The 23,540-nt window shown below is 41.8% G+C and overlaps 2 protein-coding genes across 3 annotated transcripts; one reads left to right on the forward strand and one right to left on the reverse strand.

Annotated features, from left to right (window-relative positions):
• Positions 1-1,293: 1,293 nt before the first annotated feature.
• On the reverse strand, positions 1,294-16,166 carry LOC135250256 (tumor necrosis factor ligand superfamily member 10-like). Its single transcript, XM_064326358.1, has 5 exons — positions 15,790-16,166; positions 10,391-10,540; positions 5,892-5,928; positions 5,253-5,360; positions 1,294-4,236 (listed from the first exon to the last, which is right to left on the reverse strand). Exons 1-5 carry the CDS (start codon positions 15,982-15,984, stop codon positions 3,800-3,802), a joined length of 927 nt encoding a protein of 308 aa, XP_064182428.1. The 5' UTR covers positions 15,985-16,166; the 3' UTR covers positions 1,294-3,799.
• Positions 16,167-20,010: 3,844 nt separating this feature from the next.
• LOC135250257 (guided entry of tail-anchored proteins factor CAMLG-like) lies at positions 20,011-22,923 on the forward strand. Of its 2 annotated transcripts, none has more exons than XM_064326359.1 (4): positions 20,011-20,316; positions 20,952-21,340; positions 21,510-21,575; positions 21,759-22,923. In XM_064326359.1, exons 1-4 carry the CDS (start codon positions 20,151-20,153, stop codon positions 21,948-21,950), a joined length of 813 nt encoding a protein of 270 aa, XP_064182429.1. In that variant the 5' UTR covers positions 20,011-20,150; the 3' UTR covers positions 21,951-22,923. The 2 variants fall into 2 exon arrangements, with proteins under 2 accessions (XP_064182429.1, XP_064182430.1); XM_064326360.1 differs by having other exon boundaries at positions 20,955-21,340.
• The last annotated feature ends 617 nt before the right edge of the window (positions 22,924-23,540 follow it).

The following is a 23,540-nucleotide window of genomic DNA, read 5'->3' on the forward strand; positions in this document are numbered from 1 at the left end:
CGAGGAGGAGACGTATTTATTCTTTGTGTGTTTGTGCGTGTGTAGACTTGTTGAATCAGCAATGGGAAAAATCTGTCACGCGAGTTCAAAAGCACATGTGAAGACAACTGAAACAAATTAAAAGGAAATCCCAGTCATTTGATTGGAAACAATGGTTTGGCAATGCCATTGTTTGTGTCACCCCCCCCTTCCAGAACAGAGACTGTAGAAATGAGCAGCCCACCAATCCTGGCTGACTTCACTCGGCTACACAAGAGCTCTGGTTTTTCTGCATTACACACTTTGAGCTTAAAATGCTGTATAACTGCAGATTTTCTTATAAGGTGAAACTGTCCTGTGGAAAATTGACAGGAAGCAGCGTTACCAACTTAGTGAATTACCAGATCGCTAGGGGACCACATTAGCACCCTTTTTCTTTGTTTATCTTTGTTGTCAAAGCACTACTGTTTTTATTATTTACCTAAAGATGTGTTTTTACTTTTACTTCCAGTTTGAGTCATTTAACTTTCTACCCTTATACTCCATATTAATGCCCATAATTTTGGATGAGATGTTTGACATCAGGTGTCCACATACTTTTGTCCATGTAGTGTATAAACACACACATATATCAAGAACAAGTTTTAAAAAATAGGTTAACTTTAAAAACATTTTTTTATTAATTGCTCAGTGTTCTGTTCAGACTTGATCATAGTGATGCCTGTGTGCACATTATGAAGTATTGACACCAGTATGTCTTCGAGAGACTTTGGTGATTAATCGGCCAAAAAAAAACCTGGCAACAATGACATGAGTCTTCTGCTGAGGAATGGCTGTCATCCAACTCTTACAGACTGGGAGCAAGTGAGGGGAAAGAGAAAAATGACTCATGCTATCTTACCATACCAGATCACACCCGATCACGTGCTATCACCATATATCCTATCATATGTGCTATCTTGCCATGTGCTATTGTGCTATACCACATGCTAACATATTCTATAAAACCATTCCATGGTATGATGGCTGATTAGCTGCAATGCCAGGGGATATGGATGAGGGAACTGGATACAATACTGCTTTGAGTCTGATGGATGACCGGTTGAAACAACAGTCTGCAGACATGGAAATGGGGTATCAGGTTCAGTAATGCCTTCAGGCTAATGGGTGACCAGTTCTCCCCGTCAATGATGCACAGTACGCCAAACTGGGTCGTCTGTGGGAACCCTGACACACCACAAGTCATAAGAATTTGATTTAACGTCAGCCCAGACCTTTGCTTTACGTCTAGACAGTTTCCACACACAACGATACTTCATCTGAGAACAGCCATTTATTGTTTCAAATTACACAGAAAAATCTGGTTGGAAAACAATTGCACTTTCAAAGACACCGCTGAAACATTAAGAAAACAATACAGATGTTTATAAGCAGTACATTCATAATTTATCCAAATTAAAACATTCATGGACAGTGTCGGAGTCATACAAAAGGTACAGGAGTGGTAACAAAGTTTTTAATTCATGTCAAAAGCTCAGGTCTTGTACAATACTTTTAGTTTTAAGCTAACTCAGATTTTAGTGACTGGGAACTGAATTAGGCTATGTGATTCATGATTTGTCTCAAATGTGCTCAAATTGGGAAAGAAAAGCCTATAACGATAAACCAAATGTACCACACATCCACCTCCTTTCTAACACCCACAAAACGTAATGACAGATTAAAACAATAAAAGATATTCCTGGCAGTATTTCTTTGGTACCAGCCATCACCACAACCTCAAGTCAAAAACATTGATTTTTTATTGCTCTAGGCACAAGTTTTGAAGTGTTCATTGAAGTGTTTATTGTGATATATGTTGTGAGACATATTTTGCATTAAAAAGTCCTTGTGATTTTTGAGATTGTGGTTTGAATTTTAGAGGTACCTAAAGAATATTTTCCTCCTATTTTATTTTCTATATAAAATACTTGTGCACACTCTCTCTCTCTCTCTCTGTCTCTCTCTCACACACACACACATAGATACACTTGTTTACACTTACAAAGTTACACTACTGCCAGATGTTTCCTCATGGAATAATCAGTTAGTTTAAATCTGAAAGTGTTTGGGGCAAAATGGAAACACCCATTAATCAAAAGCCACTTCATTTTTACCAGGAATGCAGCATGAGGGGGCTAACACCTGTCATTCCTCTGATCACATGGCACTGATATGAACAGCAGAATAGTTTTCTAGTTACAACAGATTGTGTACACTTACCAGATACTCAGCTGTCTACTTATTTCTGAAGCAGGAGCAATCTGATTTGATCAATGTTCTGAAAATTCATTAAAGGCCGTGGCCATATACAACATAGCAGGAATGGGCGTTCTGTGATGACCTTTCTGTTAGAGAGGACAGAAGTAAAACAGCACCTGAGTATCTGGTGTGTTTCAACAAATCTGTTTCTACTCACTGGGCCGAATCCCCCTTGTAAATGTTACCCAAAATCCCTTATTTACAATATTGCTACGGAGAGTCCAGCTGCAGAGCACTTTCACACTGTGTGACACAGCTGCACATGGAGATTCTGGGAAATCTCTGCAGATCAGCCCATTTCAAATATACACAGACTGCTGGGGCTGAGATTCAGATGATATCAACCACAATGAGCTTTTTCCAAAATTACTACCATCCTGCACTTCCATAATGGGAAACAGACACAGCCTCGCACTGACAGTTCCTTTAGTGTCCCTGAATGTCACACAGTACATATAATATTTACATAAACATTCCCCCTGAGAAAAGGGAGAGGGAAAAACATTAAGCAGTTGGATAGAAGGAGGAGAAAATCCTAAAAAAGAACGTGTTCACTGGTTAGTTAAGAGCTCGATTCGCTTGTCAAAGCACCAATGTAAGACGAATGCTCGGGAGAAACAAAAGCCGATAGGAAATCTCCAGGTGTGCTTTTGGACAAAGCAGACAGCTGTTGTGTCAGTCTAGAATACAGCTTTCTCTTCATGTGATGACTCAGTTTGCTTAAACCTTCCAGTCAGCCACCTTTAAGGAGAGGCATGCTCCTTTTAGCCAGAGCTCACTTATTCTTATGTATGTGTGTGTGCGCGTGTATGTGTGTGTGTGTGTATGTGCATGTGCGTGTGTGCGTGTGTTTGTTTGCGTGTTTGACTGTATGCACGTGGCCCTCTGTGAATAATAACTATCAGTCCGCAGTGCTTTCACGTTCCAGCTCGGTATGCTGCCGTGCAGGTTGGGCCGGACCAGGTGATCTCAGAATTGAAGGACGGCCCCTCTTCCCGCTAAAGATTCCTGAGCCCTCATCGGTGGCTGGTAGTGCCGCATATTTCTCGCAGCTTGTGGAATCTTCTCAGCATTCCTTCGCTCTTCTCTTGTTTCCTTGTTTAACATGATACATTAAACTCAGACTATCTCGCCTCACCCAGGTCACGCTGCAGGGTGGTAGTGTTTGTCCAGGCTACGCTCTAAACACAGGACTGTGGCACAGACCGTCCATCCCAGCCCCCGGCCCTCTTAGAATAAATGAGCTGTGTGTTTGCTACCATTCCACACCAATGATGTGATCTAGCTCTCAGTTACATTCCATCTGTCTTTAAACAACAATGTCCTTTGTTCCCTCTCTTTCTTAAAAAAAGAGGCTTCCTCTGCTTTCTCATCTTTTTCCGTCCAGCATAAAAGAGTGTGACATTGAATCGGGAGGGGGGGGGAAAAGGTGTGCAAACAGCATCCCAACGTTCAGGTATGACAACTCCTCCGCATTCCTCCTGCCCCCCCAAGGGTTCAGAGGTGAGAGGTCGGGGTTTCACAGGTCGAGCCGGAAGGCCCCAAAGTAGCTGGAGGAGGGGTCGGCGTGAACGGAGGAGGGCGAGGAGATGGAGACGAAGACCTCGTCGCCCGCGCGCAGCTCGAACAGCCCGCCCTGGTACACCGAGTGCAGGGCGTACTCTGCGTCGGGCGCCCAGCACTTGGTGCCCACGCCCTTCAGCAGCTGGATGGGCCGCAGGTACGAGGTCTTCTTGTACACGCACTGCACCAGCTGGTGGCTGACGGTGGACTCCTCCCCCTCACTGGGGGCGGGGTAGCGGAAGTAGACCTGGGAGTACAGGAAGTAGCGGCCGTCCAGGGGCACGCGCAGGTGCCCGTTAACCAGCGTCATGTTGTGCAGGTGAGCGCCGAAGCTCTGGGTTCCCCAGGACCGGACCGGGTGGCGGCAGGACTGGTGGAGGTCCGGCTGAGGGGCTGGGGAGACCGGGAAAGGGGGATCAGAGAGGGAGGAGAGAGGATGAGAGGAAGAGGGATTGAACAGAGAAGAGTGAGGGGTCAGAAAGAGGAGAGAAGAGTAAATAGAGGGATCAGAGAGCGAGGAGAGACGAATAGAGATTGAACAGGTAGGAAAAAGGAAGGAAGATTGAATAGGGAGGAACAAAGAAGAGAGGGATCAGAGAGGAACAACAGAGGAGGAGAGGGGAGAAGGGAAAGAGAAGGATGGATGAAGGAAGGAGGAAAAGAGAAGTGTGGAGAGTGGAAGATGAGATGAGGAAAAAGCAGGAGAGATGGTGAGAAAGGCAGAACGAAGAGGCCAGACAGAGGAAAGTGAGGGAGAGGGGGTTTAGAAAGAGGAAAAGAAAGCAAAGAGGAAGGGCAGAGCAATTGGACAGAGGGGAAAGAGGTAAAGGAAGGGTTATTCAAACAAAGTCACATTCCTCAGCCAACAGTACTGTCAGATAAGAACCCTGCCTAAAACTCCACACAGAAAGACACTGATATGCCTCTTGTCCTGTTTAGCATGGGAGACAGAAATACTGAAGAGGGGCAGATGTCTAAAAATCTCCTTTCACACGTGTCCCTTACTCCTTTTCCTCTTTCTCTCTCAGTCTAAGCACTCGGTTATCTGCACCAAATATTCTCAACTGAAACAATTTTTTCCCCCACTTTTAATCATGAATTGGATGTCAGGCATGTTTATGTTGTATAAAACAAAGCACTGTCCTGACCTTTTAAAGTTTTCTTTTTTTTTGGAGCCTCAATAATAAATGGTAATTACCACCTTTCAAACATTTGCAGGTCAACATGTTTCACATGTTGTTCTTCGAAGTATTCATGACTACACCCATTTACTCTAAACAGATTCATGTAAATACACCGGCATCTTGGCTTTGTCCTACTTCCTCATATTATTAAACAGAGATTAATGACAGGGGTACCAAGCAGAAAGAAAATACACAGTGCGTCTACATGCACACACTTGCACCTACCCTGTAGGCTGCTTTCTAGGAGAGTGAGGTGGGCAGACGGTCTTTGAGTCACTGTGGTGATGACCTTTGACCCTGATGTGTTGAACGTACGAGGCAAGGATCTCGCTTCTGTGGTAAAAAAAAAAAAAAAAGGTATTAATTACAGGTCAAAACTTGAACAGTGATCTATAAAACCCTATGATTCATACTGAATAAGCCTGGAGCATTTAATGCCATTTACTCTGGAGTTTCACCGGTTAAGTGCAGACAGCTGAAAGCAGGATCTGCGGGCGCTTAATATCATTCATTAAGACATGTTTATGAAACAATGCTGGCGAGTACACGCTTCTACCTCTATCTTCTTGGTGCGAGGAAGGGAGTATGAGAAGTTAGATAGAGTTTATCTGTCCAGGGTATAGGGAGGATGGAAACTCCATCGGAACCTCCAGTGTCTATTCTGGCAGTCACCCATCGAGTGAAGGGCTATAGTCATTTTTCACCATGGCAACAAGCTATGAGCAGTGGCGGCCCATAAGAACGTGTCCTCTGAGACAGGCCAATGTACTGTAAGCCATGAGGGTAAATTGGGTAAAACCATTTGGCAAATTTCCCTCGCCGGTGGGACAGTTCGTTTGGGGAAGGGGAGGGGTAATGAATTACCTTGAAATGTCTGCTTTGATATGATGTTCTCAGTCACCTGTAAGACAAAATGCCCCATTTAGAAACAGAGACAGGATCACGAGGCAAACGACTTCAGAATAGAAATACAGAATACGAGGGGTAAAAAGATAACAACAATGAAAAAAATACACTTCCACGGCCAGCTGAACTTGAGCGGATTGGGGAGTTAAGGATTCTTTTTCTTTTAAAAAATGAGGTATTTCTAACTTCTTCTTGAGGTCTTTTCAGATCCATATTCTTGCCTCCTGTGAAAGTACAGGTGTTGGACTCTAGCCATGACTGAAGGTTATTAATGAATGCAGCCACACAAATCCCCCTTCTGTCAGGACTATAAATCAGCACAGCCTCCAAGGACTAATCAACACAACGCCAGTCAGGATCTCCACTCTGACAGGACAGCAACGTTCAGGTTTCTCAGTAAGACATTACTATGCTTAACATGCATGCCCAAGGCAAGCAATATATTATTCCTCCCCATACCTCATCTGAATTTGAAGGAAAATAACTGAATTAGCCCCAACCACTTATCTGACATTTCTGTTAAAAGTTATGAGGTACAGCTGCAGCATGCACATATGTACTTGGTGAGAAAAATTAGGTCAGATATAGAAGTAAATCCTCATTTTTTGCAAAAGGCAAAGGGGAATTTCACTCTAAACATCCATTTTGATGGCAAATCGTCGTTAATAAGGCTAAATTAAAACATCAATCTTGTAGATAAAAATTCCTCAGACTGACGTATTTCGCATCACTAGGACAGACACACTCACTCTCAACGTTGTTTGCAGGCAAGTCAAAGAGATCCGTTTTAAATGAAGGACATGGCAAGTACAGATTTCAATACAAGTTTTAAAAACTATGTTTGCTTTTACCACCCAACATCGGAGGGATCCAGAGCAAAGTACAAAACATCAGTGCTCCAGCCAGGAATACAATGGGGCAGCAATGCCACAGAGAAAGCACAGCAGCAACGCCCTTAGCAATAAGCATTGCCAAAATAAACAAAATGAACACTAGCATTGTAGATCAAGTATGCGCAATAATTGTTATCTGAGCTGAAAGACTGCTGCGATTGATTGGGGGTGGGGGGGGGGAAATGGGACTCTAGTATGAGGTAATGTCTTTCTTAGTCGTGCCTAAAATGTGGAGCTCCCACCAGGAAAGGTTCCATCCCTCGAGACACGGCGATTACTCAGCCTTCCAGCTCGGTCCACCGGGGAAAATATACTCCCACCTAAGGCTCATCTGTCAGAGCTGACTGTGCTACGACTTCCCACAATGCAAGAGACTCACTCTCCACATGCTGTCTGCACCTCAGAGAAAAAAGACAAAGACTTAGAACTACGACTCCCCACAGCAAACTCTATGGTCCACAGACTTAGTGTACACTGTGGGGTGCGCGTGTTTTACAATGAAAACTCCAGACAAAACGGCACAGTCACTTTTCCAACACAGACTCCGCAATGATTCAAGCACTTAAGACATACCTCAAAGCTGGTCGAATTTCAGTAAAGGATGGCCACAGGACATGTTCAGCCTTGCCCGGATGTGGGATTGCCAAAGGGGTGTGCGGGTTGGGGGGGGAGGGGCGGGTGGTGGTTGAGGAGTGGGGCAAGGGGACTGCATCATCACTTTCCCCCCTGGTCCGCTTTAAATTACAGGAAGCCACTAAAGTTTCAATGCTGTCAAAGATTATCTTTTTCCTAATAGAAGGACTGTTGAAAGACATTACAGGCTCAGTTCCACATCCTACGAGGGGAAAATAGCAGTTTTTTCGTTTTTCCTAAGAAGCTGTGAATATCTCAACGCCTGCACCCTCTGAAGGGGAAATTTGGACACATTGCATTGCCAAAGCTGACCTTCAGGAAAAACCAACTGCACACACCTCACATTTTTTTGGCTTTTCAACAGGCCAGCGCTGGACCGCTGGATTAGTCTCTCCTGCAATCCTCCCACTCCTAGATGTTTACATGTTGTGGAGCAGGCCAGTTTATACAATGCTCTCAAACACAAACTACAAATGCAGTTTCCAGCCACAGACACAAGCACACTGATCCACAGAGGAAATGCAACAGACAGTGCTATTGTGTTAATGCTGGAAACAGAAAACAGTAAGACGTGTAACTTTGGCACAGGGTATCCATAACTTTCTTCCTCACTAATACCCAGGGTTGAGTGCATGAGAGAGAGAGAGCGACAGAGGAAAAGAGAGACAGAGTCAGAGAGACGAAGAGACAGACAAGCAGACAGACAGACAGACAGCCCCAGGTTCAAGGTCTGTCCCCCCACCACAGACCTGAATCCTCAGACCTGTCCGTCAGTGCCTCCTGCCAATGAGTGGGAGAGCTCCGCCGTTGGGCTGTGAGATCAGAACCCCACCCCCTCGCTCAAACTTACAGACAGACAGGGATCAAAGCCCAAACAATCAGGGCTGCCAAGCGAGCAGCAGTAACCGGCCAAACCCCCCCCCCCCCCACACACACACACACGCCCGCTGGGGTCAGGGGACTGTATGGAAACACCTTTCCCGTTGCCCTTTCCTTACCCTCAGTCACAAAAACATGCAGAGTAAGACCCGGGAGCTGCAACCGGACAGGAATGCAGATACGTCACATCGAGCCCTTTCGTCTCTTTCTTTCTTTTTTCTTTCCTCTTTTTCCCTCTTTTTTTTGGCAGTAATGACTTCCAGGTGCGGTAGTAGTTTTTCCCTCTCCTTTTTTCACCCCTTTAGTTGTCCCTTCTCTCAAAAAATAAACCCCTGCCTGCTCCCCCCCTCATTATTTATTTATTTATTTATTTTAGTCTCGCTGAGAGTCAATTCCCATTTCCTCCATCAGTAAAGGACAGATTTGTGTTCTTGCTCTCTGCCTCACGGCCGTAACTCAATCTGGGCCGTTCTACGGCCTGGCGATTGCATCTATTTTCTCTCAGAGTGGCACATGTGTTTCGAATTAGGGGCCGAATGCCTCTGGATCCCCCGCCAGTAATGGATTGCAGCCTCGCTCAATTAGCATACAGAGACTCGGCACTGACAGCGCAAATAGAACGGCGGCAACAATGGAGGAGGAGAGCGGGGCAAGGGGCAACAACAACAGAGGTTGGAAAGGGCAGTGAGGGGGGTCAACAACAGAGGTGAGATGAGGCGGGCCAACCACAGAGCAGGTCTGCAACACAGGCTCGTAACTCTGAGGCTGTAGTTTCAATCGCCAGATTTGACACTGCCATTGTACTCTTGAACAAGGGGCTTACTCAAAATTGCTTTGGTGAAATATCCAGCTGTATAAATGGATTATATTACGTAAGCCAGGTGATTCCTCAGGATAAGGGCATCACTTAAATCTTAACGTAAAAATGTAAATGTAAGCAGGTTTGGATTACACAACACCAGAGAAGGCCCTGGGCAGGCACTGCATCCCCAAAGCCTGATCCAGGAACAGATAGAACAAAGTGTAATCCCAGTTCTCATCATTCAAAGGGAAATGGTTCAACTGAACGGTGAACTACAGACCAGAGATAGGGCAAAGTGTATTCACATGCCTTCATATTACTTACAGCAAGGGTTCAATAAAAGTTCTTGTCTTGATAAGAGATAGGCACAGTTTAAGTGCAGAGGAAAGGTCTGATGTAAGATACTGTATCAGGGACCAGATGGAGAAAACAAAAGCGAATCTGTGTTCACATCTCTTCCTTGTTCCTCGTTCTCAGTTTTGACTGAAAAAGAGAGTTAAGCCTAAAAGCCCAAAAATAAAACGTATAAACTTACAGAGACAGAAGAAACTATACATGAATCTGCAATATATAAACAGAACGCTTTTGATGAAGTAGGGAGAACCATTTGTATATTAATATGCTACATATAGATTTATCTTTTTTCCCAATAGACAATTTGAAGGTTCCCAGAACACTCCCAGAAACTAAGGTAAATGTTCGTAACTTAAAATGTCCCCCAGTTTCCTTGACGTTATTTTGAGCTACAAGAAACATGAAATGTTATTCAGTTATTCCAATCTCTTAAAAAAGATTTGTGGATGGACATTCATCTTAATTTTGTGAGGGAATTTAGCAAAATCTAGCATTTCAATGCTTAAAATACCACTTGTACATTAAGTTTGTATGCAATATATCTGTAATGTTCTTTTAGTAATTTTGACCGAAATAGTTTGGAACAATAAATACACCACGGCCTCACGTACTTCAGGTAGAATGTTTCCAAAATGTTCCTGAAATGTTTTGCCTCAGCTGGGATTGACACCCTTTAGCCACAGTCCTGTAGTGTTCCAGTGAAAGTGCCCAAGTTCAGTGTGTGCACGCAAACGTTAGTGTGCTCACAAGGATAAGCCAGAGAAGACCACAGTCAAAACCCATTAAGCAACTGAATACTTAGAACACCGCCAATGAGTGATAGGTGATATGGCCAGTTTTTGAACACAGGATATTTTGTAAAAATGAGCACCACTCTGGAATGGTAGCATGCCAACCTTGGAGATGTAAGCCTTGATGCCTTCTGCCAGTTTCATGCAGGGTTCTCCGAAGAGCTGGGCGAGGTTTTCTGGGATGTCCTGCTGCTTATCCAGAGCATTCAGCAGACTCAAGCACTTCAGCTCCTCGGTAACGCCCTGATTCTTCACCTGTCAATATCAGCACACAACACAAGTTGGTTTACTCTAAGGCCAGCTAGAATTCTTTGTCACTGCTCATGAAACCATTTATCGAAACCAAAATTTTTTTTAAATAACACAAGCATGGCTCATCCTTTGTAATAATTGCTGAAGTGTATCTTCAGCAATTATTTGCAAGCAATTATTGTCAAGTTATTAAAAATATGGTTAACAGTTGTAAAGCTCTGCAGACAATCACTCAAAATTCAGAAAGTGTGCATTCCACCCCCCCCCCCCCCCCAAGAATATTGGTTGTGTACCCTGTAAAAACATTGCTAACGTGTCGTTCACCAAAGTAGGTCACATCTTGAAAAACAAAAAAATCGTTTTTGTCCCAGAAACAGTAGCGTCACTTGATGAGTAATAAGTGCAAGTGTACTCCTGCATTTTCTGCTCCGGCCGGCATTTTCTCCCCGCAAGGAAAAACAGCTACTTAACCACTTTTATTCAGTCCATGCCAAAAACTACCTACCTGTCTGTACCTGTTAACACAACCAGCAAGGACCTCCTGCAGGTATCTGACAGCACCAGCAGAGCACTATTGCTTTGCAGACAATGGAAAACCCAAAGCAAGTTGAACCTTGCCCATTATTCTCTTCCTGCACTACAAAAGGGACAGTTAAAATAATCACTGCAACTGTGGATGTGAATACAAAGCATCGGTCAATACCTCATCTAGGCTAATGAAAGATATTAGATCATAATGAAATACGACACAAATTGACATCCATGCCCACTGGGGGTTTGTAAGGGGGGATGGGGGGGTGACAGGAAGTGGCACTGATTGCAAACAAAGCCCTTTTTGATCCCCGAGACACAGGAATCCAGAAACAATACTCTTGTGTTACCTTCGCCCCTGGCAGCAGGACTGCAGAAAAGCCGCTGAGCTTCGCTCCAATTCTGCGCCGCATATTTCCCCAGATTAGGAACAAGTAAGCCAGGCGTGTAATTAAATCCACGGTCAGGGCGGGTAAGACTACTCCAAACTGCCTCGCGGTCCAGGAAGGAAGGCCTCAGGCATCTGAAGAGATTTCTTTCAGGTGAGAAACTCAGGTGTGGTGGTGGTAAACTCACGTGTAGAGGGAAAGTACAGAGCTATATTAAGGGTTTGGTTGGCCATACAGTACCAAGCACTTGTAAGGCTAAAATCGGCCTGGCAAGGTCCTCGAACTTTATACCTGGTACTGTACATCAGACCTGAGTAAAATACATAAACAAATTTAAACACTGAAAAATATTCCACTTGATCCCTGTTTTCCAGCAAACCGTCAAACCTACAGTCAAACTGTAAGAAAGACGAATTATCTGTTCAACATTCTGCTGGAATTCCACTGGTGTCTGAAGGGTTTAAGTATTTTTAATAATCATTTGAATCATGCCTGTTGTACATTTATAACAGACACTGTAAAACTAAGGCCTTTCACTGTCAATAATTTCAAAATACTTTGCTGGAATTTTATAAGTAATACCAGACAGACCTTCTCATGAAAATATATCTACAAAGCAACGTGTCATGTTTCCCCCCAGAAATAAGCCTTAACAGTGCCTTTAAAATTGGCTAGTTTTGCCTTTCCAAGTTTACGACTGTAGGTGCAGGAAATGGCCGATTTAAAAGAAAGAAGACCAGGAGTGATAAAGGTGAGCAGAACAGTGAGAAATGGAAAGCAACGGGTAGCTTTCTTTCCCGATTGTTCAAAGGTTAGCTTTCTTTTTCCTGACAAACATGAGAGTGAGAGCTCAGTGCCCTGAGGCACACGTGAAGCACACTGGGCATGCTCAGAGGTGCACCGTGTTTGGCGTTTTCCTGGGAGGCTGGCACTTGTATACACAGGTCAACCCAACTGTGCTGGCACCATCTGTAAGTCTGCAGTAGACCCAGGTCAAATCATTTATTTTTAATAGGCTACATTTAGTCTTTTACACACCTGTAACATGTTGCAGGTTAGCATTTAGCAGAAAAAAGCCCCCTCTCTCTCATCAGTTTTAAGGCAAGAGTTCAACGCCATAGGGTGATCGAACAAGCAAGACATTTAAACTCAAATGGTTGAAGGTCGTTGCGCGTCAGGGTATTCATTAACATTCCTGTAAGCCTAGTGCCAGCTTTTCATTTACGTCTCAAACTTGCAGAATAGCTTGTGTCACTTAACAAGAAAAAAAAAAAAACAATCTCCTCCATTGAACCACAATGTAACTAAATCCACAATGAAGTTTCAGCAGAAAAAGTGTGGTTTCAGTCGAGTTCTCCTTGGACCAGAGTCCAAGAAAGCGCTGTTTTTCTTGGCTCCGTTTGATGTCATGGGAGGCTCACATTTGCTGGAGTGCAAACCTGGCAGAGGTCTGCACTGCAGCGAAGTTGTATTTACACAAAATATTACTGCTGATTAAGACCTCTTCAGAACTGTACACGAGCCTTGTAGTGCGCACACAGTAATACGTTAATGCGGTAAAAACAATTAAGGACATTCTCTCATGCACACATTGAATGAGCCACTGGAGGGGGGGGGGGGGGGTTACATCTATTATTATTGTCCAAAAACAAAGGAATAAAAGATCACAACAACAAAAAACCACATTTTTCTCCCCTGACGCTCACAAAAGGAAGTAGGTCAGCACCAATTCCAGAATGCACAGCCAATTAATAATGCTAGTTCCACATCCCCTGCACGAGATGTTTAGCTATGACTGTGAATATTTGTGTTCTAGCAATGATATCTGATTGTGATCAGTCCTGGGCTGCTCGGAGATAAAAGGGAAACAGGTGGAAGCAGTCAAAAAGTAGGTCAAAAAGTCAAAAAGCAACAGAGCGTCACTGTTTGTCTATTAGCCTACTTGTCAGTATAAGGAGTCTTATGCCATTTACCGTCAAAACTGATGAGTATGCATAAAACAACTCCCAACAAACATGGATGTATTTGCTCTCCTGTTTCTGCTCAGAATGATGATATCCTACAGTGAATGTGTGCTCTGACGTAGAAAGCAAACACTATTTATGTCCAAAGCCTGTTTGTCTGCTGATATGTAACATAACTAACATTGTTACTTGCATGTGGTTTCACAGATTTAGATCAGAATTGCGTGCAGACTTCCTAAACTACCCATCAACTAAAAGCCTTACGAAATAAAAACAGTTAATGACAGAGAGAGAGATTTGGTTAATGTCATACATCACATCTTATAATGTGTCCCTGCTGGATTTAAGTGGGCCAAAACAGGGATGAGGCATTCATCATCATGTATAAGCAGCTTAATACGGTTTCATTAAACCAGGCCTAATAAGCCATACAATATAATAAAACTATAAACTATAATAAACATACAACATTCCACCATTAGCATCGTACCATAAGGATATATAAAAGCACATTTAACCCTTATACACTACTAATTCCATTTTAGAAAGCAGCCATCTGGAGAAGAATTTTTAAAGACTGCCAATAAATGACAGCTAAGCATGCCAAGTTTTTTTCTGTTTCATTAAATGGGCTGTGCTTGAAAAGGGGCCATGATTAACTACCATCTTAAGTGTCAACAAATTCTTTCCTCTAAAACTTGATCCGATAACACCTTATTTTAGGTTTCAGGTTTTCAGGACAATCCAGGCTGCATAGAGCTTGTCATTCTAATAATGTTCAAGTAGAGTCCCAAAACACTGTTCCTAGTCTTTGCTAAAGTGTTCATGCCCTCTTCTTGAGGCAGCTATAACAATCAACACACACACACACACACACACACACACAAACACACTTACACGTATACACAGACAAATATGCTGTCTGTCCAAAAAACAGTCGCTTGCACCACACATAACCTTTCCCTCTCTTTATCTCACAGGACTTGAGGCATGCACCCTGATACTGGCACTGATATGATTGGAACGTCGCCTAACTCTAGCTATAGTCGTGATTGCTCACCCTGTGAAGTGCACTTTTGTCAGTCACTGAGGCTCAAAGCATCTGTCAGTTGAAGAAACCGTACACACGAAGTGACAGTCATACCAAAGGAAGAATTGTGGGTAAAAGGTGCGAGCACTATAGACTGCAATGTGTGTGTGTGTGTTTGTTTTTGACTCTCATTCTCAATAGCAAGGCATGCATATCATGAAATAACACGTGACACCACTTGACATCTACATTGAAAGGTTCTGATATTAGGCAATACCATTACCTCTTTCTACAGTTTTATCATTAATGTTGCTACATAAACCTCAGCCATGTTTATTAAAGCTGATTAGCAACTGGTGCATACAGTAAAAATTCTTTCACCCACAAACAAAATCAGAGCTTTAGCTGTTACCTTGTTAACTAGGTCAAGCACATAATTTAACACAGTTGTCTGCAGTGAATTGGAAACTGCAGTATATTCAACTACACTGGTTGGCCTAAACACAAGTTAAAGCTCCTGAATACACTGTGCTGTAAAACTGTACATAAGTACTGCCCATTCCAAAAGAAACTTCTAGCCTATTTTAGTTACACCAATACTTAAATAAGCACATTTTTTCTTTCATACAATTGTATTTTTTTGTTAGTTAAATGGTTCATTGCAAAGCCCCTGTAATCATGTATTTATTTATTTATTTATTTATGATAATGAGAGGGACTGGGTTTAGTCAAACAATGCATTCATATGCATACAATACTTTCCACTGATAAGCCCACTCACACCAGTCAAATGAAACACTGCACTAATAATATGCACTACAGTTGTTACTGGACTCATACAGTCATTTAGATATATAATTAAATAATTAATTCTAAGTTAGTATTTAACATGTATTTCACTGTATTTTAATAAACTGTGGGTCACGGAAAATATATTAACTTATGGTTATGTAGGTTGTGAGCTCAAAATAACTTTGGGAATCTGCTATAGGGTACAACAGTTGTCCATCTAAAGGTGTGTGTCTGTTCAGAAGCCTCAAACCTGAAGTTGAAAATCAATTACTTGAATGAAAAATTGAACACAGAAGTACAATTTTCGTATCCTTGGACATTGATATACAATACACAATCTATGTTTATTAAGTTTTTACTGAAGTCGGTTTATTTGGTAAATAAATTAATTCTTAGGACCTTGTTTATGACAGCGTTGTCACTGCACCACTGTGCTCAACCACAAAGGGCAAGAAAGCATCTAATAAAAAGTTGGTGCATAAGGTTTGTTAAGGAAGAAAAAGTCCACCTTTATTTGTATAAAATAAAAGTAAATATTCATTTTACCTGAGATATCGACATGTTCAGATAGACGAAGAGTGCGGTGGTCGAAGCAATCTGGAGTACGACAACGACAATAACCACCATGGCTAGCCACAACTTTGAGGGTGTATCTGGCCGTTTCTTCGTCGGAACCATCATATAGGCGGACGATTCAGTACTGGCGGACCTGAAATATTCTTGGTTGCTCGGGCTAGCCATTGCATTCCAGATTAATGAACAAAAACACCGAAGATCTGGGGAAAGTCCTTATCCACGACTACGCGAAACTGTAAATAAACTCTGTCAATGAGTTTTCGTCGCGTGGGAGGGCGCAGCAGCATGGGTAACTCCTTAGTCCAACAACTGCACCACGAACTAAATTACCTCCGAGCGAATCAAACTCTGAGATTGCGGTGCAAGGTTTCAACGTCTGCATTTGTGCGTTAATAACCTCTTCTCAATCTGCTTCCTTTTGCGGTAATGAAAACACAAACAGTTTATTTTAGTGACACATTGAATGACGACGATTAATGCAGTACCTTCAAATATTTAATCTACGTGAATATAAAACGAATACAATACAAAATAATCATATATGGCGTTCTTTTAGTGCGCGTTAGACATGCGTCCATTCTGCTTTTAGAAAATTGATTTTGTGGCTAAATTAATTTGCCTGTCCTCCTGTGAAGGTACCTACCATAAGATCCTTTTCGTTAAAAGTAAAGTTTTTGTACATCTTCTGAAAACATGTTAGTTTATCCAGCTAGCCAATTAACATCGGTATGTTTGCACATCTTTAACACGCTTCCATACATTAAATGGCATGTACCATCAGGACCTATTTAGAAAGCTAAGAATTTAGATTTTGGCATGGTATAAATCTAAAGAATTTTTATTCTGTAAAATTCTGAAAGAGCCACAACCACCTCAATGTATTTGCCCAGGTCCAGTAAGTACACTTGTTAAGTTTTTTTCTAAGTTTATGGGCTACACAACAAATGCATTGAAGCTTCCAATTGTATTATTTTATATTAACAACTGTGCAGATTTATAACATTATTCAGTTATGGCATATCGCAGTTGAAAATTACCGACCGAAATAAATCGAACTGTCCAATGGCGAAAAGAAGAAACTACACTACATGTATGGATATGTCCAATTACTTGGTATATATACACAGATTGCATGCTTTTTCCTTCTTTTTTCTCTACAATTGTATTTGTCTGGTCATCATCATCCTTTCCCCCTTTTTTTCTCCCCCCACTAACAGCTGCAGCTGCATAAGAAAACTGGACAGGGTTTGTCTACACAAGCCTGTTGGATATGGGAGACAGATGGTTATGCTGGCTGAGTTGAGGCCAGCAATACTTCTTCTCTCTCGCGCCCTCACACCCTTGTCACAGTTGTTCGATTTGAACTCACACAAGGTTCTGCAGCTTCCCAAATGAAGTTTCACAATTCACAAAATTCAAGAAAAAGTTTTGAAGTTTGATTATCATTTAACGTTATCCCATCTCTGTTATCATTTTATGTTGTAAAATGCAGAACTCTCTCTCTCTCTCACACATTTAGTCTCTCTCTCTCTCTCTCTCTCTCTCTCTCTCTCTCTCTCAAATGATGTCAGCGTCAGCCTATTAATCAAAACCCAAAAAGCCTCATGCAGTGTGCTTTGTCCTGTCCCAATGAATGCATCTCCTTTTTACCCCTAATTTCCACCCTGAGGACAACACAGAAAAGAGACATTTTAACAGAAGGCAGAATTAAAACTTCATTTCCTGTTTCATGGCATATCCAGTGTGCTTTTTCCTGTCCAATGAATGCACTTCTCTTTTTCTTTCTAATCTTGACCCCGAGAAGGATAATACAGAAAAGAGATGTTTTTAGAGAAGAAAGATTTAAATACTTCCTGTTTCCATGTCCTATAGGCAGTGTATGGATCTAGAAAGTGGCAGTGTGAATGGTGGATATACTGTATTTAAATTATTCCTTTTTGGTAAATGTTCTGTCCTTTTGTGCCTCAATAAAGGCTTTAACAATATTGGTAAGCAAAGGTGTTTCCACACTAAAGGGACCATTGGTTGCTGTGTTTGGGAACCCTCCTTTCCTGAGTGACTCTATGGCCATTAATGTGTCGACTTGTGGGACTCAAGTATGAGTTATTACGGGTGGGACAAGCCTACTCATGGCTGTCCACTGTGGAGTCCTAATGGTAACAGAGCTGAGGACAAGGCTCAAACCTGCAACTGCGTGTGGCTTGGATTAGTTCCTTCACTGACAGAGTCATGCAGGAGACCTTATATACACCGTCTTAATTAATTTAAGCATCTGCTAGGTAATCAAATGTGAATGTAAAAGGAAGATAATGCTCTATCTGCCATTCGGGAAAAGAAAGCACCAGAGTTTAGTTGAACATTTGCTGGGAAAGAGATAAATTCAGAATCAGCTCTATAATTCTAATATAATTTTCTAGCTGTCTGATATAATAGAAAATAAACCTGTGTCAACTGGCATTATCTGGACTACCACTACTGCATTATTTGTTTTACCTGTACAGGTGTGTGTCTTGTCTTTGTTGAGGGAATGAAGTGGGTTTGTGGCCTAAAACTGTTTAAAACAGAAAATAGTGTATGACTTTGCTTAACATTCAGACAGCATGCCATTAAAGGCAAAGCACTTATCATTTGCATACTTTGAGAGGGAGAACTGTGGGACTCTCTGCGGCAGGGGATGTTATTTTGGAATGCGCACATTGCATAAGTATCTTTGCACAGGCCCAAGGCCTCACCGGAGCACAAGGGAATTATTTGCATACGTCTCTGGTGTGGAAAGGAACGCATTGTAAATGTTTTGTTAGTGGCGGGAGGTCAGGGGGGTTTTCATCTCCATCTGATCCTCTGTGTGCCTTGCGACCCCACTCCCCCCTTGGTGGCCGACCCATTTGTGATGCAGAGACAAATGGTTCTCCAGATGAACGGAACCGGGTGAAGTAACACATTGTGTCTGTGGCCACACCAGCTGCGCATCGGCCCTTGAGGACAGCACTGTTTTGCGAGGCTCCAATGGGAAGTCTAACGGCAAGTCAGTGAAGCCAAAGATCAGTCTCTGCATTCCTGCCCTGTTAGGTATTGGTGTCGGGGGACTTCTAATAGAGAGCAATAAAAAGGTGATTTAAACCTGTTGAAGCCAGCAGCAGTATGGAAGTGTGTCCCCACCAAATGTCAGAATATGCAGTGCCATCAAGTTTTGATTTAATGACTTTCTTGCAATTTGTGCCAAAATGAAATTGATTTCCGTTCTCCTTTGGCACAGTATGGATTCAATAAGAACAACGGTTATTGAATGTCAGTATGTAAGAGTGTATTTTAAGTGTTTCAGAGAAAATTTGCGACCGCTTGTGTTGTGTGTTGTGGAACAAAATTAAATGTGAAACGTGAACATAGTCTGCAGAAATTTTCAGACCATTAAATAATACTGGTGATTTCTTACTTTTTTCTCATTATATTGTAATTTCAAGTGAAATTATAGTGCCACCTAGTGTGTGATGAGGTAAATACTGCTGAATTTATGGTTTTGCATACGCCCCTATTTGCCTAATAATACATCTAATAATGAAATAAACGGCATATTGACATACAGTTTAATCCCCAGTTATTATAATTCAATGTTATTTTTTGAAAAAATGGTGCCAGTTATTTACTATAAGTGTATAAGTGCGACCATATCAATAGCAATAACCTTCAAATTAAAACGTATAGTGGAGCTGCTCAGTGGCCAACAATAGAGGATTGTGGTTGTACTGGGCAGGTCCCAGGTGTGAATGTGTGTGTGTGAAGCAGGGCGTTCCTGCAAAAGAGCATCCGTGCTCAGCGAACCTACCCTGGGTAAATAAAGGTTAAATAAAAAAAAAACAAAGATGGGAGTAGACGTTTTATGGCAAATACTTGTATGTATTTTTAAACATCCAGATGTCTTCATTTTGGAGAATAGTTGAAATCATGAACGGTGACTCATGACTGGATAATTTTTTTGTGAATATTAAGCAGGAGCAATTATTTTGTAAAGACTTCGTACATTAATATAATACGTCTTCCAAGTGAAATTTGAAATGGTGAGTGTTTCTGCAGCCTGTAGTTTTCCCAAGCTTGCTCAGGATTAGCAACAGATAATATCAGACACACACAAGTACCGTGACGTGCGCTATAGTCACGTGTTTTTTTTTTTTTTTTTGACAGAAGGGGCGTCTCAAGAATGAGATCATCAAAGTGCGTCTGCGTGAGGTTTGTTCCATTGTTGTGGCTGGAAAGTGCAACTCATTACTGTAGTGCTTTTGTAAGATACATTATTAGTTCGATACGCGCAAAAAGAAGGCAACGCTTGTACGGATATGGAAACTTATGCGGAATGTCCAAACAGCTCAGAAGAAAAGGGTACTCTTTCTGCAGCGAAAAAAAGGGCAGAAGTCCGGAGAAGAAAATTGCTGATGAATTCTGAAGACAGAATGACGAGGATCATGGGATTTAGTGGCAGTAAAAAGAATGATGCTGATAACGGTGAGTCTAATTGTTTTTGACTACATCTCACATATACTGGAGATACTGTTAATCAACGAGTTTGTCTCGAGCAGATGACGTTCTATACCCACCTGCAGCTGGCTAAGTGAACAAAATTAGTTACAGGTCTTGGCAGGAGCAGATAAAACATGATCTTTAAATAAAGACTTGCTAATCTGGCCAACTAAAAACTATTTTGTGTTTGCCAACCTTCATAACTGTTTTGCATAGGCCTGCTTGTTATCAAAGTACGAACGAACAAATGAACTTTCTGCACTCCTTTGCTCAGTTTAATTCACAGAACAGTTCAGTTGTTCTATTGGTGTAAAACCTTATGAACATAATATGAATTATGTACATATTAATGATAATTTCAGTGAAAAGATTAAGAAAGCTGAATATGACCGTGATGGTAATTTAGCTATTCCACAGTGCCCCAGTAATTAAGGAAGTGAGGCATGCAGTACGCATGTGATTTATTCCTAATGCGTTCCCACCACCCTGTTCGAAAGAAGAGTAAGCACGTTTTATCACCTGTTGCTACAGAAGATGACCAAATAATCTAATTCAGCCGACGGTGAGAAAGAGCTCCTTGCTGTTGAAAAGTCTGAAGTGCCATGTCTTTTGTTCACCAGCAGAGGGTGACAGAACTATGATGGAGCCCAGAGTTCAACTGGATCAAGAGAGACCCGAGGCCTGGCCTTCCTCCGTAGCCTCCAACAGGCTGTCCCCTCTTGGTCTGGACAGGGGCGCACCGGGCAGCTGTAGCGAGGACAGAGGGGCGACTGAGGTTAACTTGAGGTCACGGGGAGAACTGCCTTCAGAGGGGACTCGGGGACTGCAGCAGTACCTGTCCCATTTTGACGAGGCCACGAAACTACGTGAGCAGCTGGCTGGTGAGAAGCCGGCTCAGGAGAACAACTCTGACCCAGACCCAGAGCCGCTTGATGTCTTTCGTCTTGTCCGGCTCATTGGAAGCATCGTTCTTGCCATCATCGTCCGTGTGTTTGTCTGCAACTGTCTGGTGAGCTTGAGACTTTCTTGTTTCATTTTGTTAATTTCAGCTGAACTGTGTTGCACTCGCTGTGAGTCCTGCTCCCACACTGGACTCTGTTAGGTCAGGTTTGACAGGAATAATTGTGAGATGGTGCTGGAACCCTGTTCTTGTTAAAGACCTTTTATCTCCTTTTCAGTCCATATTCGCTCCATTTCTAACCCTCCAGCTGGTGTACATGGGCACTTACAAATATTTCCCAAAGGTAAGTCACAGCACTAAGCTCTTTATTTTAATGTCATTATGAAAATGTGTAAATATGTAATGAAATTGACTTGCAGTGAGACTGAGAGAATGGTGTGAGTGAGTGTGCTGTAAGACTGGCTGTTTAGGCCTGGATGCTGAATGTTGTCCCTCTCCCATGAAGCTGTTCCCTCTCTATCTGCAGAGCGAGAGGAAGATGAAGACCACAATGCTGACTGCTGCCCTGCTGCTGTCAAGAATCCCAGCCGAACTCATCAACCGCTCCATGGACACTTACAGCAAAATGGGCGACGTCTTCACTGACCTTTGTGTTTACTTCTTCACCTTCATCGTGTGCCACGAGATGATCCTCCTGTTTGGTTTAGAAGGCACCTAAAGGTCGGAGCTCACTGGTGTAAGGCATCATCAACCACTGGATGATGCAGTCAGCCACACCCTTTTTTTTTTACCCATTCCAAAGAGAGCCTCCTGAACCACACACGTTACAGCAGTGGTATTCACACTTGCCCTCGTCTGAATTAGCTGCTAATGTAAAGACGTAACCCCAAACCACCCTGCATCTCTTCAAGGGCTGGAGGGAATGGCACTACTAACTTGGTCCTGGACAGCCACAGGGTGTTACTTCTAGTGTTACTTGGCATTAATAATATACGTTTTTTTACACAGTTACCTCACCTCAGCTGGTTTTTTGGGCCTAAACTGGATTCCGATTTTAATGTGAAAATAAAAACCGGGAGATCTTGTGGCTCTTCAGGAAGAGGGCTGGTGACCATCTGAGAATCACATTATCATACAAATAAACTTATCAGAACTTCGGATGAACTAAAGAATGTAACATGGCTCTGTCGCTTATATATTGATTAATAACTCAACACGGAGTCCCTTTAATTGCAGTATAAAGTATGTCTTTTGTGTGGTAAACTTATTTTACGTTGTTAAAGACTTTACTTTGTTAACGACTTAAATCTTTAAACCTGAATGCTGAATGTGTGTAAATATTGTCTCATTTGTTGGTTAGGTTTTCGGAGCTGGATTACTTAATGGATAAGCTTCCTTTGATTACAGTAATTTAATGTGTAGCATGTGTACAGAGGAGGGGGTTACTGTGTTCTGTCAGTGTTATTTCTGGGTGATTTGTGAGTGTTTTCTTTGTGTGGCTTGTGGGAGCTGTTGAAGGGGTTAATGGTAACCCAACATTATACTCCCAATTTATACTGCATGTCAATTCTAACTTTCAATATTACATTGTTAAAAATAATAATAATGAATTTAGTACAAGTCATTTTATTTATAAATTAATTTCATTTTTATTGTATCATTTTCTTAATAAATACAATTGCAATGTTGTATTTGTTAGTAAAGAGCTTCCTTTGTTGCCTAAACGCATAAGGACTGGAATGTATTTTTAAATATATATATATATATATATATTTGTATAAATGTTTCCGGTTTGATTAGTTTAGTAGCTTTATTTCAGTTGCTCTTTATTTCAGCTGCCTCTGCATTGTTAAATGTAGTTTTACCATTTAAAAACAAACCTACATTGGAAATAACTTGAGCCCAAATAATTGCACTGTAAATCATCTGGGATGTGAGTTTCCCATATCAACAGGGACAAATGTAAACAATAATTCCTGTCTCCACAAGGGTCTAATTATGTCAGTAATTTACAGTGTTATATAAAATAACTAATTTCAATTATCTTTAGAGATGTATAGGCTTCAAGGCCCATATTCATAACATTTCAGAGTAAGAGTGCTGTTCACTTTGCCTTTTTATTCAGATAAGGTTAGGAAACCTGATTCTAGATGAGCAGTATGACTCAAAGTTTTATGAATACAGGCCCTGATGTGCCATACAAATTGCATAAAACCCAGACCAGTCATTAAAATGTTGAGAAGAACTGTAAATATGCACATGCAGATTCATATAAAATTGAATTTAAGTTGTTTTTATTGGATAAATC

This window comes from Anguilla rostrata, chromosome 3, assembly GCF_018555375.3.
Source record: "Anguilla rostrata isolate EN2019 chromosome 3, ASM1855537v3, whole genome shotgun sequence".
Lineage (NCBI taxonomy): Eukaryota > Metazoa > Chordata > Actinopteri > Anguilliformes > Anguillidae > Anguilla > Anguilla rostrata.

Coding starts and splice junctions, on each gene's coding strand:
- LOC135250256 (XM_064326358.1), bottom strand. CDS start 15,984: ATGGCTAGCCCGAGCAACCAAGAATATTTCAGGTCCGCCAGTACTGAA. Junction 10,541..15,789: donor TGAACATGTCGATATCTCAG/GTAAAATGAATA, acceptor TGATATTGACAG/GTGAAGAATCAGGGCGTTAC. Junction 5,929..10,390: donor TCAAGGCTTACATCTCCAAG/GTTGGCATGCTA, acceptor TTTGTCTTACAG/GTGACTGAGAACATCATATC.
- LOC135250257 (XM_064326359.1), top strand. CDS start 20,151: ATGGAAACTTATGCGGAATGTCCAAACAGCTCAGAAGAAAAGGGTACT. Junction 20,317..20,951: donor AAAGAATGATGCTGATAACG/GTGAGTCTAATT, acceptor TTTGTTCACCAG/CAGAGGGTGACAGAACTATG. Junction 21,576..21,758: donor CTTACAAATATTTCCCAAAG/GTAAGTCACAGC, acceptor CTCTATCTGCAG/AGCGAGAGGAAGATGAAGAC.